The 15,925-nt window shown below is 50.4% G+C and overlaps 1 protein-coding gene across 4 annotated transcripts in view; it reads left to right on the top strand.

Annotated features, from left to right (window-relative positions):
- Positions 1–15,925, top strand: part of SRGAP3 (SLIT-ROBO Rho GTPase activating protein 3) — a 182,250-nt gene that overhangs the window by 35,933 nt on the left and 130,392 nt on the right. For 3 of the 4 annotated variants that reach the window (XM_049827129.1, XM_049827127.1, XM_049827130.1), the window contains exon 1: positions 10,815–11,084. The exons of the other annotated variant lie outside the window; for it this stretch is intronic. In XM_049827129.1, the coding sequence (XP_049683086.1) occupies positions 11,018–11,084 (67 nt within the window). In that variant the 5' untranslated portion in view covers positions 10,815–11,017. Of the gene's footprint in view, positions 1–10,814; positions 11,085–15,925 lie in introns of those variants that run through there. 4 annotated transcript variants of the gene reach the window in all.

Raw genomic sequence — 15,925 nt, 5'->3', positions numbered from 1 at the left:
CATGTAAGGTAGGTATGCTGTGTTGTGCAGTGACTCTTGTTTTGTTGCAGGGATGTTCAGGGACCATCATGCCCACGCTGGGAGGGTGCTGGTCCCTCTGGGCTGAGGGGGGGCAGTGAAGGGGCCATTTCACAGGGACGGGCAGGCAGGCGTGCCCCGTCCCCCAGCAAAGCTCTGGCGTGGCTGCCCTCTGACCGTGACCAAAGCAGGTCCAGGCTTTGGCCATCCTGTGCTTATGAGTTCTGGATCCCAAAGTGTCTAAAAATATGATCAATGGGTTTCATATTGCAGATGGAGAAAGGGAGATCATGTGTGGCTAAATTAATTGCGAACAATAAATAGCAGTGACCCAAATGTCAGAAAGCAAGTCAGTGCCCGACAGCCACTGACACGCCGGAGCATTTCTCTGGCTTCAGTTGGTCCCGACGCACAGGGGTCTGGAAGGTCTGCCTTGTGCAACGAGCCCCGAAGCTGCTGTGGTCATGAGCCCAGAAGCTGCTGCAGTCTGCTGCCCCATGCCCTGTCCTCGTGAGCTACTGTGCCGTCTGCATCATCTGGAAAGAAAGTGGTAGGAAAAGCTGTTTCTTATTTATAGGATGTGTAGTCACAAGCAGTCCTAATCTGCAAGGTGCAGAGCCACTGGTGATGTAAATGGATCAAGGAATAGCTGCATCTTGCATGTGATAAAAATGGGCTCAATCCTACAAAAGAAAATTGCCGTTGTGTAGCCTACAGAGAGGAGCTGAAAACACAGTTCTTTTTGTGTGATAGGCTTAATATCTGCAGGATCTGGCCTTGTATCTGTAGTCATTGATACTGCTGGATGTGATTGATTGTTCATAAACAGTAATTCAGGGATGATAAAAAGATGTCGTTAAAAGAGCAGCAAGCTCCTCCTCTAGTGCAAGTTCTTTTTTTGGTCTGTTGCTACAGCAACTCTCTACTAAGAACAAAGATGACAGCAAGATATTAAATTTTGCAGCAACTCAATTGACTCTTGATTTGCCTTCTTCTTTGCCTTCAGTAACTGAATCCTACTCCACTAATTGTGTTAGATTTCAGATAGAAATCATGCCTTCCTGTGACAAGAATTCCTGCGTTGCTTTTTCCTCCTTCCCCTTAGAAACCAATTAAATCAAATTAACTTATTTAAATTCAGTGGATGATTATAAACACTAGATTTCTTGGCTTTATTTCTTTTGCATGTGGACATCATGTATTTTAAGCCACAACTCATATTCTGTACCAAAATCCCCAAAGCCTTAACATTCTTTAAAAAGAAACAAATAGTTCTTGGCAAGTTCAGTTTTGGCAAAGTTCACTTTATGCCAATGGCATAGAGCAGAAATGTATAATCTACTGTAACAGAGGTCATCTGAATTTATGAATGTTAAAATTGTTTTTAAAGCAATACTGCATTTCAGTTCTTTTCCCCCCACCCCACAGTCTTTATTTCTTGTAGGGCAGACCGTGAGAAGGCCCCTGAATCTCTATCTCTGGGTTCACTTCTGCACATGCAAAATCACCCCATTACGGTAGAACACAGTGAGACAAATGGCCCCCGTAGTCTTTGGTGGGATTGTCATCTTCAGAGCCCCAACCCTCGGCTGTCGGAGGTCAAAAGCTTCTGCGTGGAGACAGTTACAGCTGAACCTTTGGAGCAAACGTTCTGTTGCTCTGCGTTCGACTGTCGTCTGTGTGTGCCACGCATGATGGGCGCTGCTCCGGACAGGGTTGACTGTGCTCATCTCTGTGGGAAATGTGTGCAAGGGGAAGAAAGGCCAACGAAGTTTGCCTTAGATAACACAAAATGTGAAATGCTTCTGGAACTGTGATGGACTTCTGGGAGCAGGTGACCAGGGGAGAACAGCACCATCCCATGTGAGCAAAGCATAGGTGAAATCACATCCAAACTACAAATTCAGCTGCAACAAATCATACAGGTTTGTACTGGAGCCTTGGAGCCCACGGGAAGCCAGGCTGTCAGGCGGCATAGCTGTGCCCCGCGCGGTGGAAAGTGCCATTGCCCTGCAGGCAGGCGAGGAGACGACGAGGGTGCGGGACTGTGCTGTGTGGGGGACCTGCTTCTCCTGGGGGTGCAGGGTGGGGGAATCCTCACCCGTGGTGGGGTAGAGAATCGGGGGAAAAGGAAAGAGAGAGGAACAACGACATATGGGGAAAGGGGGTTGACTGTTGTACAGGAAATGTACATATTTAGCTTTACTCTTAATTAGCGGGAGTACAAATAACAGTATAGCTCCAGCAGCTTCAGATTCAGCAGGGTGTGTACAGAAGGAACTAGCCCAAGCAGAAGTCTGGGCCACCGTGGTTTCAGTACAAGATTAAATCTGAGGAAGTAGAGCAAAGGAGTGAACCAGAAACAAGGTTCCTGTCACTTTTCCCTGAGAGCTGTTGTGCAAAAGCACTTATTTGTGGGCTTAAGTAGTACAGGGCAAAGGACTCCAACCTGTCCTACGGATAGGACTTAAACAGCTACTTGGATTTCAAATGCACACCTTGGATATTAATATGCAAATGACAGTGTTGTGCAGGTGTTGTCCTTCCTAAAGGGCCTGGGACAACAGACCCTCCCACCTTTTGCAGGGACAGCTGTGAGTATTCCTGAGAGGAAGGATGTGTGTCAGCGTGGAGGCTCCCATGCTGAAGAAGTGTGTCTTCGAGCCACCTTTCCCCGCTGCCTGACCCCCTGCGCTCCGTGCCATCGGAGCAGGCGCTGGGCGCCCTTTCCCCGAAGCAGTGGCTGCCCAGGCACCAGCAGAATCTGCAGATCACAGCAGAGAAATGAAAGCACAGCTTCGACCGCACCGTCTTGGTAATCTCCCTGAGGAAATAAGAGGTCACAGATCTTTAGCAGGAAACTGTTAGCAAGAGACCGTTCACAACCGCTTAAGCAATGTGCAGGGTAACTTTGGCCTTGCATGGTTACACCAAATTCTGAGCTGACTCTGTGGCTCAAATGCCTTTTACAGGAGAATTACAGCTACTGGGAAGAATTGCTGTTGCCAAGTTGTTTATTGTAGTACCTTGCGCTTTTAGTCAAGTAAATATTCCCATTTCTTACAGTCACTTGAATTATTGACCAGCGTAATGCTAAATTCTGCCGTTACTACAAAGGCTTAAAAATGGTGACAGTGAAAGACAGGTATCCAGATGGCTTATATTTTTAGAGTGCTCTCTTTCTTCTCTGAATATTAATGTCTTCAAAGATACTACACTCGTATCTTTTGAAGATATCCTTCTACTTACGACTGAGCTGTTGGCAGCCCAAATAAAATAAAAATAAAAAGCAAACTTCTGGGATGCTTTACCTGGAAAGGAGCATGTTGGCTGCCAAATTACATCCTCCTACATGAACTGTTTGGGAGGCAAAGAAGCCCTCTCTGCTAAGAGTTCCCAGTAAAAATAGGCTTGTTACCCATGAACGTTAGTGAAGGCAAACTGCAGATAACCTGGAGAATAGATGGTAGAAGCTGCTTATAGTAAATTTGCTGCACCAAGTCTTGTTTGGTACTGCCCACAGCAGATCATTTTTCCAAAATATTCCCAACACTGCTGTGTTGGCTCAAGGCCGTTGTTGTAGGACACACAGAGAGCTCCAGCACAGATGGGCCCCTGACTCTGCCACCAGCTTTGTCACTGTGGCTCGTGCTGAGCATCGCTTCCAGGACTGCTAAAGGAGGGAGTCTGGGTCATCTCACCTTGTCCTTGTAGATCTGCATTGGAAAACCTGTGTAGTGTAAGAAAGGCCATAGATGGAAGTGACAGCGATTGCTTGTGGTTCCCTTTTTTCCACGTAACAGTTGCAGCTTTTCTTTGTTCATCACCCCATGGAGACTGCTCTCTCCTGTGCTGTTTGAAGTGTGCTCTGTCTTTCAAGGATTGTATTGAAGCAGTTACAGGTTTGGGGTATTTTGCTGCTTACTGTGGGGCTGCTGGGAAAAGCTATTTCCTGTCTCCTGGTGGGAAAGGGGAAGAGAAAGTGTCCACAGGTTATGCCTAGGAGTCAGAGCTTTAGTCAGTGATGGAGGTCCTGAGTGCAGTAGGCAGGCTATCAAGATCCTGCTGCAGTTGCAATATGAAACGTGGACAGAAAGGGGCTGCTTTTTCCTAGGTCTGCTCCCTAGTTTGTTCTTCCAGCTCTGTATCTGGTGAAGGAACCATACCAGTACCGTCCTAGAGAAATGCGACACATTTTTCACCTGAGCATCTCAAATGGCTTAAGAATGTCTTAAGCCTTGCAGCCTCCCAGAATTTTCATGTGGAAAACCTAAGGCAATGTGGAAACCAAGATTCATCTTTGGATGCAGTTATTTTGGGTGCAAAGGCAGGATGAATTGATATAGCTATGTCAGTGCCAAGTTGCAATGGCACTTCATTACACACAGATAAAAAAGGGCACAGAGGGAGAACTAGTTCTCTTGTTATTATGACAAGATAACAGCACTTTGCTGGCAGGAAAGAGTATGTAAGGTGCAAAAAACCAAAGGTGATGTAGTGCAGCGCAAACAGCTTCCATATTACATGTCTCCAACCAGTTTATTCTTACACTGGGCAACGTGTATATGGAAGTTTTCTTCCAGTAGAAGTTCAGCTATATTAGTGCCCTGCAATATCCGCAGACCAGACAAGCCACCAGGGCCAGATTCTGGTTCTCTAGTTCATATTTAATAGATTTTATTCCACCAACGATCCCACTGAAGATGAGCCCTTCTTCTGTGGGAGCAATCCCTCTAAGTCTGGCTGCTCTCAGCAGTTTGCTGCAGGTCACACGAGCCCAAGAAAGAGCCCACACATCCTGGCAACCCCTGAGCCTAAACTGCAATAGTTGTTATCACTGCGTAGGGGTCTACGGCAAATTGCCAGATAGGTTGCAAAGGGTCCTGCAACACATCAAAGGTAAAGGTCTGTCCCCCTTCCCCAACTCCATCAAACCAAGGTATAGCATAGGGAATTCTGCCTTTCGAAGATCTCCGGAAGGCAGAAAGACCAAGGAATATTTGGGGTCACGTAGCATCGGCTGCCTCTCTCTGGGATGGGTAACTGGCAACAATACTGCAGCTGTTAATCCTTGCATAAAGTTGTGAAGAGTTTTAACAAACAGCTCCATGTCCATATCAGCTGAGGCTTGGCATGCCCACCCAGCCTGTCTCCAGCCTACCTCACTAATGTGAGAGTTAGTATGACCAGAGGGTCTGCCCAACTTATGGCAGTAGTATGCAAGTATCTCTCTGGAAACAGTATTTGCATACTCTTCTAAGGCAGCTGTGTATATGTTAAGCATATCATGAAACACTTACAGTTCTGAAGCTGGAAACAAAGAGTGCAAGACAGCTTCTGCCTAAAGAATTTTCCTTAATTTAGGAATTGCTTTAAGCAAACATTACCCATGCTTCCTGAGCACACACAAGGCTACAGCCCTGGAAATAATCTGCATTAGCCTTACTGGAGTGACCACGTTGCCATAGTTACTGTTGGTTTCTCTATACCTCAAGCTTGAAGAATTTATAATGATTAAATCCCATCCCATCCCATTCTTCATTTAAAAATTCTGTGTTCAAAGTGTCACAAAGTGAATTATAATGTAATCCTTCCTTTTAAAAAGCTGTTTTAAGTAGAAATTCTGCAAAGGATCTTAGACATTGATATTTATTAAAGATCATTAATTCGTGATTGGATTATTTTTCTTCAGACATCGCTGCTTTTTTATTCTTATATCTGAATAGCAGAAGATCCTGACACTATTATATAATTTCCTGATTGTTTGGGTATTTTTCTTTCACCATTGTATTGCAGACCATTCTCATAAAAGATGTTTAACAACCTCAGATACTCAGCTTTGACCTCAGAGGCAGCCACACCTGTTTGAACCAATCTGGCAAGAACATCAAAATCTGTCCTATGACAGAGCTTGTTATCAGAAAATTTTGGTACTTGCTCTCCTAATACCTGTTACAAGAAGAAGTAACTGCTGCTGGGATTAATCTATTATAAAATGGCCTGTGCTTCTCTTTTTCTGGGTTTGGGGTTTTTTTTGGTTTTGGTTTGGGTTTTGGTTTTTTTTTGCGGAGAGCGAGCTCTGAACTATAAGGTCCTAACCATACCGGTCTTTGCTGTGAAGGAACACAACATCGTTATCCATGTGCTTTAGAAATGTGTAATTGTTACATAAGTTAACTTTCCTTGCTTTGGGAATTTATACACTGTAGTTGTGTAGGACAGATCATTTCACGTCCCAACGGCACCCTCTCCAGAGACCTAATATTCCTGGAGGGTCATTCTTTGACACCTCTCAGCTTTCCTTGGTGTCCCCTCTTCAGCCTCACTCCAAGTACAGCCCTGGGCGGTCTTTTTCCCATGAGGCTAACCCCAACTTGGGCTGGGACTCACACACGGCATCCCAGCCCCTTCCCAGATTCCCCTGGCAGGGAACACTGCCACATTTGTTGTTCACAGAAAGTCAGGTTTCCGCTTGTCGGCGGATAGCACCAGAGGCAGCCCTCTGCCCTGATGTGCGTGCAGGGCGCGGGCCGGGAGCGAGGGGTTTCCAGCAGCATCGCTGTTGGATCCCACCAGCCTGGCAGCTGCAAGACTGTTACTTGGCTTGCAGAATGCTTGTTATTATTCTTCTTTCCTGCTAGAGTAGTTCTGCCAAAACCTGTGTTTTTATGTAGAGCAAGATTTACTACCAAATTCATGCTTTTGGAGCAGCAGATAAACATTTAATGTGAATGGTGCAGAGGAGCAGTGCATTAATGGAGAGGATTGTGCAGATTCTCTGTAGCAGACTGAAGTTTATCTCCTGAACCTTTTGTTTGATATGTGATTTATTATGGCCAGTAAAATGCCCAAGACACTCCCATTTTCTCCTGTCTTCAATTTTTACAATGTCCTACTATTTTCTTGTTTTCATGCCTGCATCCCGAACACCCTGGAATCAGCTCCTAGCCCTCGCTCAGCCCACTTCTCTCTTAGGGTCTGTTACACATCTGATTTTCTGGACAGAATCCCTCTCGACGAAAAATTTTGCCATGTTCCTATTCTGTACAAATTGTTGTTATTTTTCTATTTTTCTTTATCACAGCTGCTAGGAGCTTAATAGATCTCTGATCTCTCTTCCATTTTCCCATGTCAGCTGTTATATTGCCCACCACCAAAAATTCCTCATCCAACCTAAGCAAAATCTTGGAGGTAAGTTCATCTTCCAGCCACCTCCCTGCACACAGCATTTTTACTGGTTCTTCTTGCCTTCTGCATCGTCCATTCTACTGAACGATTATGTGCAGTACTGCTGGCTGGTTTGTTTATCCCATTCGACCATCCTCAGTGCTGTGCAACTGCTCAGACCAGGCTAAATTGTGTTTCAAAGGTATTTTGACACAAAATGCTAAGGGTATCGGTGAGTGAGGCAAACAAAACCAGAGAGAGAGGCAGGGCCGGTGTGCTCCTGGCACTGCTGAGGGTTTACAGCTGGACCCATCTTCGGGCACACAGTGGGCACAGCTTCCTGGCTTCCCCATCCCAAATAAATAGTTTTTCCCCTCTTGCCCCTTTGCTTCATCTCAGTTCAGCAATTGTTTTTTTCTTCCAGACTTCCTAGTTGTCCTTAACTGAGGTGTCAATGCTCCTTTGCTGATGTTTCCCTAATCCTGCCCCACCTTCCCCGCCGAGACCAGGAAAGCAGGTCCTGCACCCTGGTCCCTCCTGCATCCTTTCCGCTCACCCCCAGGATTACTCACAGCCTCTTTCTTTCTCCACTTGTTTCCTTCTGCCTCTTTTGTGCTGGCTGCACCCAACCCTCCCCCTGTCAGATCCTTCATTCTCACCCTTCCTCTCCACTTGGCTTCCTCCCTTCATCTGTGCCTGGCTCCATCGGATCGGGGGTTCGCAGACCGCATTGCTGCTTTACCGGGGTGTACCCGGGGCTGCCCTGTGCCCTGCTCCTCCCGGCTTGCCCCTATACTTCTGCAGCCACCATTTCGGGGACCCTGGTTGCTCTGTGGGTCTGCACACTGGCACAAAGTGAATCCCACAGAGCAGCTCCACCGAATCGCTTGCTTGTGTCCCTGTCACTTCACACCTTGACGGCTGCTGTCCCTGCTTGCTCACCTCCCAGAGAGGTTTGCTCCTCCAAACCCTGGGCTGTTGGCGCAGTGCATTGCCCTGCTTCATCCACGCAGCACAACTCGTCCTAGAGACCGTCCAGCTGCTTCTGCCCCTGCCACGAAAAGTTGCCCCATGCTCATAACCACCGTTCCAGTGCCCTTTCCTACCCTGTGGTCCCTGGGCTCTACCTCTCCCTGTGCCCAGTAGAGTGTCTAAAGCAGCTTGCTGTCCTCCCTCTGCGAAGGGCTCTGAGCTCCTCCGTCCTCACGGGAGTCGGGGACTGATGGCAGCTCAGCCCTGCAGCCCCAAGCCTCGGCGCGCTGCAAAGGCTGCCACTTCCCCCAGCAGCGCTTTCTTTGTCTCCCTCTTCTCTGGGTCTTTTTATGGCTGCTGGAAATGCAGAATGCTCTTCTGTGTTGCCTGCTAGGGCTAGGTAAATTATTTGTTTAATAGGCTTGGTTTATTTTTTGTAAGCTGGCAGAATAACTGTGAATCATCAAATCTCCCTGAATTCACTCCACACAAGATACCAACAAAAGGATTCATTGTGCAGAGCAGTAATCGGAGTGTAGCTGGGGCTGGACAGAGAAGCCATACAGTGGGTCTGGCTTCCCAAGAGGCTGGATACGCAGGCATTGCCAGCGCAAGAACTAGTACGTGCCGCTTTGAAAACTCATTGCTGACAAATGTGTGTGGGTTTTTTCATGACGCTCTGTCCCAACTACTCTTTCTTACTCAAGCAGAAAACCCCTGGAAAAGAGCCTTAAATAGTATTGCCGCTTCTGCTAGAATGAACATTTTTTTCCTTTTTTTCCTAATTGTTAACAAAAAATGGACAAATCTATTCAAGTGCAGCCCCCCTCTCAAAACAGCTTCCGGATTAAATTGGAGAACTCATTAGGATCAGACCCTTAGTTTCCAAAGGGGTTTTCTCTCCCAGCTACCGCTCCCTGGTCACCTGTACGTCACACCCTGATCTTACGAGGGGCTCTGTGGTAAACGTTTGTGTTGCGGTCACGTGCAAGGCTCTGTTTCTGCAGAAATGGTGCCCACACAGAAGAGGAGATTTTCCAACTTTTACGCCCCTAAGGTAGCTGTCTTGGATGTGAGCTTTTGGCTGCCAGCCCAGAGGGAGGGGAGTCTGCTCCCACAGGTGCTGCCCAGAGCGGGCATCGCTGCCCGGCTGTCGCGGGCCCCGCAGCATCGTCTCTGCTCACCTGGCCGAGGGCAGCGAGGGATGGGGCTGCCTGGGCAACCCCTCAAGCTGCATCGCATCTTCACTTGGAAATCTGTACCTTTGGACAGCAGTTTCATTGGATCCCACTTTGGTTTGCAGTTAGTTTTGCCCCCCCCGCCCCGACTTGCACACTTCCAAACCTCAGGGGGGAAAACGCAGTGCTAGAAAACACGGTTTCCAGGGGAGGATTTAAGAGAAGCAGAAGCGGTGTCATGGTGCTTGGGGAGGCTGGCCCAAACAGAGGGGCATTTACAGAGCCCAGCCTTGTGCATCACACGTTTTCCGAACATGAGTTTCCTGAAATACATGTATTTCAGCGATTGACCAAGGAGCCAGGGCCGGGGTTAATGTAACGATGGCTTAACAGAAGGGAGAACGAACCGCTTCCTCCACAAGCCAGCCTACAGATGCACCACGAGGTGATGCACTGTAAGGATTACCCGAAGCCAGAGTTTCTCCTCTCAAAACGGCCTTTCATGTGAGTGACGGGCCTGCTCTTGGGGCTGGAGGAGCAGAAGCAAACTTTTGTTTGTTGCTCTGAACAACGGCGTTTGCTATGCTTTGGGACCTGCAGCTTTCCCGAGATGGTGCCAGCCAGGAGATGTCCCGGCTTGAGCCAAACAGCCTTTGAGTTAAACGTGTGCCGCAAACCTCTCTTGTGCCGCCGCGCTCGGGTTTGTTACTGCTTTTATGTTGGCGACTCCCTTGCGGCTGCATGTTTTTGGCCTGTGGCTGCGGATCAGCCGTGCCTTCAGGGAGGCGAGGGGGACCGGCGTGGGGTGCCCGGGCGGCGGGGCCCTAGAGACCGACCTCCTTGCTCTTCCCGAGGGGCACCTCACTCGCCAGCACCGTTTTACCGTCCGTCTTGCAGTACCCGGCGCTTTTAGCCCGAGAGAGGGACGGCTTCTGGACCGATGCGCTCCGGTGGCGCGGGAAGCCGGTGGGTGTCAGGGCAGGGTGGGCCTGCGGCCCTCCCGCCCGTGACGGTGCCGTTCCCGGGAGCCCGGCGCAGGACCCCGACGCGCCCCCGCGGGAAGCCGTTTGGGAGCCGGGGCGGGACGGCGGCGTGCCAGGGGTCAGCACCGCCGGGCTTCTCCGCCGCGGTACCGGGGAACGCCGCCTCCGGGCTGCAGGTACACCGCACCCGGGGTGGGGGGGCGGCGGGGGGGCGGCCGTGCGCCCCTCACTGACGGCGCGGCTCCGCTTCGCGCCGCGGCGGGGACGGGCCGAGCTCTGCTGGAGCAGGAGCGGGGGGCTGAGGACGGGACCCCCCTTCCCACGGCCGCCCCCGGGACCGGGGGACCGCGGGGGCGGCGGGGCGGGGAGGAGGAGGCGGGGCGCGGGGGCGCCCGCCCCGCCCCGCCCCGCCCCTCACGGCGGCCCCGCCCCGCGCGCAACCTGAGCGCGGGAGGGGCGCCAGGGCCCCGCCTCGGCTGGCGGCGGGCAGCGGCGCGGCTCGGCTCGGCTCGGCTCGGCTCCCGAGGCCGGTCTCTCTCGCTGCGGCTCCCGCCGGGGTCCGGGCGGTGCGCGGTGTCCCCGGCACCGCCAATGAAGGCAGCTGCGGGCGGCGGCGGGGCCGCGGCCGGGTGAGGCGGTTGCGGTTGCGGTGCGGTGCGCGGAGCGGGCGTCCCGGCGGAGCCCGCGCCCTCCCGCAAGATGTCATCGCAGGGCAAGTTCAAGAAGGACAAAGAGATCATCGCCGACTACGAGGCGCAGGTCAAAGGTGCGGAGCGGGGGACGCCGCACCGCGGGGCGGGCGGCGGGGCTCGGCTGCGGCGCCCGCCTTTGTGTGCGGGGCGGGGCGCGGCGCGGCGGGGCGGCCCGGCTCCGGCTGCGGCTCCGGCTGCGGCTCCGGCTCCGGCTGCGGCTGCGGGAGCCCGCGGCCGCCTTCCCCGCGCCGCTGCCCCCGGCGCCTTCCCCTCCCCGGGCGACGGCGCCGCCGGGCGCGGAGCGGCCCCGGGGGCCTCGGCGGCGGCGTGTGCCGGCCCCGCGGGGTGGGCGCCGGGGGAAACTCGGCGTGCGGGCCGGCCGTAACGGCTAACGAGTCGAACCCGAGGCGAGCCGAGCCCGCCCTCGCCGAGAGGCTGCCCTTTTCGGGGGGCAGCGCCTTCGTTTTGGGCAGCCGTGACCCCCCGGGAGGGCGGGCGGGCTGCCGGCAGGCGAGCTGGGGCTCCGGCGTTCGGGGACCGCTCACCGAAGGGAGGACCCGGTAGCGCCGGCGTGCGGGTGAGGAGCTCTGCTCGAGGCCTCCCCGGCGAGGAGGCACCTCGGTCTTGCAGGTCTTATGTAAGGAACTTCGCCGTGCACCAGGCCCCGCGATTTCCAGGGACATAATCATTATTATGCAAGTCCTAGCGTCGCAGGATGAAGACCTTTGAAGCGGAGCGCTTTATTTCTAAATATCAGGGAAGAATATAATTAAAGGTTGTGTCTGTCGAGACCACCGAGCGTCAAATGTCAGGCTCCAAATTAATTTTTATTGCAGTTAGACTTGCTGTGGGAAAGTTGGTACCCTCTGGAACATCACGAATGTCTGCAGTCTCGTGAAAGACTGAGTGTGTGTGGTCAGACAGAAGAAATTAGTCCGTGTAGCCATCTCTCTGTTACAAAACCAGGATTTCTGGTATCCCTAGCAAACTGTATTAACTGATACTGTTGGATAACCTTAGTTCATAAATCTACTCGCTATTGCGACAACTCCTTATTCTGTTAGTTGATGACAATTCCTTTTCCCACTTTCAGTTTGAGGATACTTAACTGCTTACTTAATGCATTTTCTTTAAGTTGCCCCCTTCGAGTCCCTAGACTGTTACATAAAATTGGCTCCAATCTCTCTTTGGTTGTTTGTTTTATATAGGTGTGCGTTCACCGTTTTGCTGTGTTTAAGTCTCTGGTTAAGACAGAGTTAAATAAAAATATAAAATAGCTTTTCTGCAAATTAACCTGTGAATGTGCAAACTAAACAGCTTTCCTGTTTTCTCTAGAGGTCACTTAGCATGTTGGATCTTGAGCTCAGCTGAGTGATGTCTTAACTGCACAGAGACCGCTTTGAAAAAGGAGCTGCTTAAGTGCTGCAGTGCAATGCCAGATGGAAGGATTTTGGGGAAGGGGCTGTCTGTTGATTTCGTGCCATTGTTTACTTTCTTGCATTTCAGCCTTTTGTAGTTGGCTTTGAAGAGTGATGTAACAGTCACAACATGCTCTACTCAGTGCCAATTACCTTTCTGCTTGTGTGTAATTTGGGCAAATTGATGTTATTGCACCCTGCAGTTAAGCAGATGAAATATTCTTTTAGCCTGTGGTATTGTTCTGTTTTACGGGAGGGGATTTGCATTTATTTGTAGAGTCTGTCCCACGTTTCCACGTTGTTCTCGAAGGTGTCCTGGTTCCTGCTTCTCTGATGCTCGGGGCTGCAGAGGGGTAGCTGGAGGCAGGACTGGGCCTGATCTGTTCCAAAAGCTTTGCTGCAGACATCTCCAGTATTTTTATTTGTTGTTGTTTGTAACTGGAATACTCGTTTGCCGTGATCGTTCCTGGCCCGACTTCTGTAGCCTCATGGTTTCCATATGTTAGGCAGTTAACGCTGGAGTTATGTGTAAGGGTGTTTTATTGCACCACAGCGATCACGTTTTGGGCTGCTTTTCTGGGCAGCTGTAACAGACTGAGTTTGCTGATGGGCTGGTAATAATTTCCTTGATAGCATTCTGTGCCTAATTATACCTCCAGAAATGTCCATTTTCTGATTTAAGGTGCTCAGACTGTATTTTCATCCGAATAAAGGTTAATTTGGATGTGGTGAGAGTTTAACTGCACCCGAAGCTGGGGCGAGGCGGGAAGAGTTGGACCCCAAAGTCTGCGTGTGCTGCCTGCCCGCTGCCTTCGAGGTGGTGGCAGCTCCGTCCCTGGGACACATCAGGTCTGTCGCAGGACCAGCGTGGTCTCAGGGTGACCTCGGTGCGGTGAAGGGGCTCTGGCCCTGACAGTTGTCACCCTCGCTGTCACCTCCCTGCAGAGACCCGGGTGGCTCTGACCTTCCCACATTGCTAAATGGTTGGAGGAGGATAAATGTCCGACTCCAGAGGAGTTGGTGCAGAGCTCTGTCGTGTCCCACGCTTCATCATTAAATGGGGGCAGTGGAAGAAAATGTAACTGGGCAGAAAGGTTTAGTGACAAGTCAGTGGTTGGTCATGACGTTAGTAGGGACCTGAGGAGGACCGGCTGCCAAGGGTACTCTGCAGAGGGGATGGGGCTTTTTCTTTGACTAGTCGTGTACCCTGTGTGCAAATGCAACAGATCTGTTTGTTGTCGGTGTCAGCAAAACCTGACATGGGGCAGGGTTTGTCATCACCTAAACCTTCTCCGGAGGCCGTGACAGTGACCATAAACGCACATCTCCACTTCTGCTCCCCTTCTGCAAGGCCTGATCTCTCTTGGCTCTACCTAGGAATTTCATGTAGGCCACCTCATTATTCCAGATACTCTGTTTGTTTCCTTCAGGGATTTAGTCATTATTCTATTCATATCTAAACCCCTGCTACCCTGGTGGTGAAGATGGATACCCAAATCTCAAGAGAAAGACTAAAATGGAAAAGTAATGGGGAGAAAGAAGGAAAGAAAGAAAGAAAAGGGGGAGCCATGGCGAGAGAGACTAACAGAAACAAAATCTTGGCACAGAAGAGCTGGCATATGAAGATAAGAGATGGAAATTTGAAGAAGTGATGCCTTGTTATGGAGGTTGAGGCTGAAATCTGAACACAGCACAGTGGTGGTCTCCATGGCATGCATGGTCAAGAAAACAGCCGGGAGAAAGGTGGAAGAACCCTGCATGTGAACTCCAGGGAATACATCGGCATGGGTGGAAGTGAAAGTAATTCACAGTAGAGGTGTGTTTAAAATGCATTTAAAAGATAGATGTCAGAGGACTGGAAACGGGTCAGGGTGCTGGCCAGCGTGACCTCCCAGGCAGCCTGGAGGGTATGAGGTGGCAGCCAGTGCCTGGGGCTCTTGCAAAAGGCAATAATCATCTAGCAGTGCCTCAAGTGCATAAAAAAAACCCTCAGCTGCCCAAGTATTACTAGAGGAGCCTGACAGACAACTGGGAATAACATGGTGGGGAAGAAAAAAAACATTGCTTAGGCTGATTTTTAGGAAAGTTTAGCTGAAAGCCCTCTTTCTCAGGCTGTTGGGAAGTAGAGCAGAGGCCCTGAATGGTTTGGGGACAGCCTGTCAGTAGCTGCAGCGTGGGAGCCGAGCCCTGCCCCGACCTCCTTGCTCCAGGGTGCTGTGGCCTCGGTTAAAAAAAATCGATGAGTCCACACTTTGTGTGGGGAGCTTGATTGGCATAAGTAGAGTTTAACTGGTGAATAATCTTTGTGCACAGGGGTGATTTATCAGCCATAATGACTTTGTATCTTCTTTCCCTCCCTGGAGAATGGTGTCTGCTTTTCTCATGGTGGGAAGGAGTTGTCCTGAAAAAGCTTTGAAAAGATAGAGGGTGTGTGCGGGGGGTGTGCAGGCGTGTGAGTGCTGTCTGCTGCACGCACTCCTGCTGCATGTTGTAGGGAGGGCTGGGGGCTGATAGCTAGGCCATGGTTATGCAGTGTTGGTAGTGATGCAGGGTGCCTGAGGCTTTGGGTTGGTGCCGCTCCATTTTTAGGAGTGGAAATACCTAATTGTTGCTGTCTGTGGCTGCTGCAGGCTGGCTGTCCTTGCAGCTCTCTGCAGTGTTTGCCATCTGCCCGTGCATGGGGACCTCTCTCTGTGACCTCTCCTGAACGCACATACCGCTGACAGGCGCCTTCCCATGGTGTGGTCTCTCCTGTCAGTTATCGTGCCGTGGGTCCTTCCTTTCCTTCTGCTGCTGATCTGCATCCTCCTTCAGCTGTCAGGAGAAGAGAGCGAGCTGCCCCAGGATTGGCAGCAGATGCTTGCTTGACGGTACCAGAAAGAAAATATTAAGGGTGCTTTTTAGGAGTCAGGTTTTCTTATTTGTCTTTCTTAGATTTGCAAACAGGAATGATTGCATTAAAAATAAATGCCAATAAAGATATGGGTGCATATTTACAACTGCCACTTTAAAGCTACTTGCAGAATACAGTATATCCTTAGATGCACAATTTAAAGTGAGTGTTTTCAGACGTACAATTTTAATTGGTCTAGCTGGCCAGAAAGATAAATAAATGTCTTTTCCTCATTACTGTCAAATGCGTGATTTGTTGCTTTAATGCAGCAAAACTAACCAGTTTTAATTACGTAGATGCAACTGTCTATGGTACAGCATTGTAAATCTTGCAGAAAATTGGGCATCATGTTGATTGGCTGTTTAATTTCATATTGCTTCCTGAAGCTTTTCTTTCACCCTGGCAAAATTCAGGTCATTGTGTGATCTATTTGGTTATTGTTGGCAGGAAGACTGCTGTGAGTCAATAGCATCTTCTTCTGTCATATGGCTGGCAGGTGAAAAGCATCCCTGGTGGTCTTAAAGATGGTAGCCTTTAAATGGTGCATCTGGCTGCATAGTGGTAAAGGGATGATTTCTTGCACTTCTAGGACTCTTAGTCGCTG

This window comes from Accipiter gentilis, chromosome 23 (genome assembly GCF_929443795.1).
Source record: "Accipiter gentilis chromosome 23, bAccGen1.1, whole genome shotgun sequence".
NCBI lineage: Eukaryota > Metazoa > Chordata > Aves > Accipitriformes > Accipitridae > Astur > Astur gentilis.
Note: the sequence above shows the minus strand (reverse complement) of the source record. Positions and strands in the feature narration are given on the sequence as shown.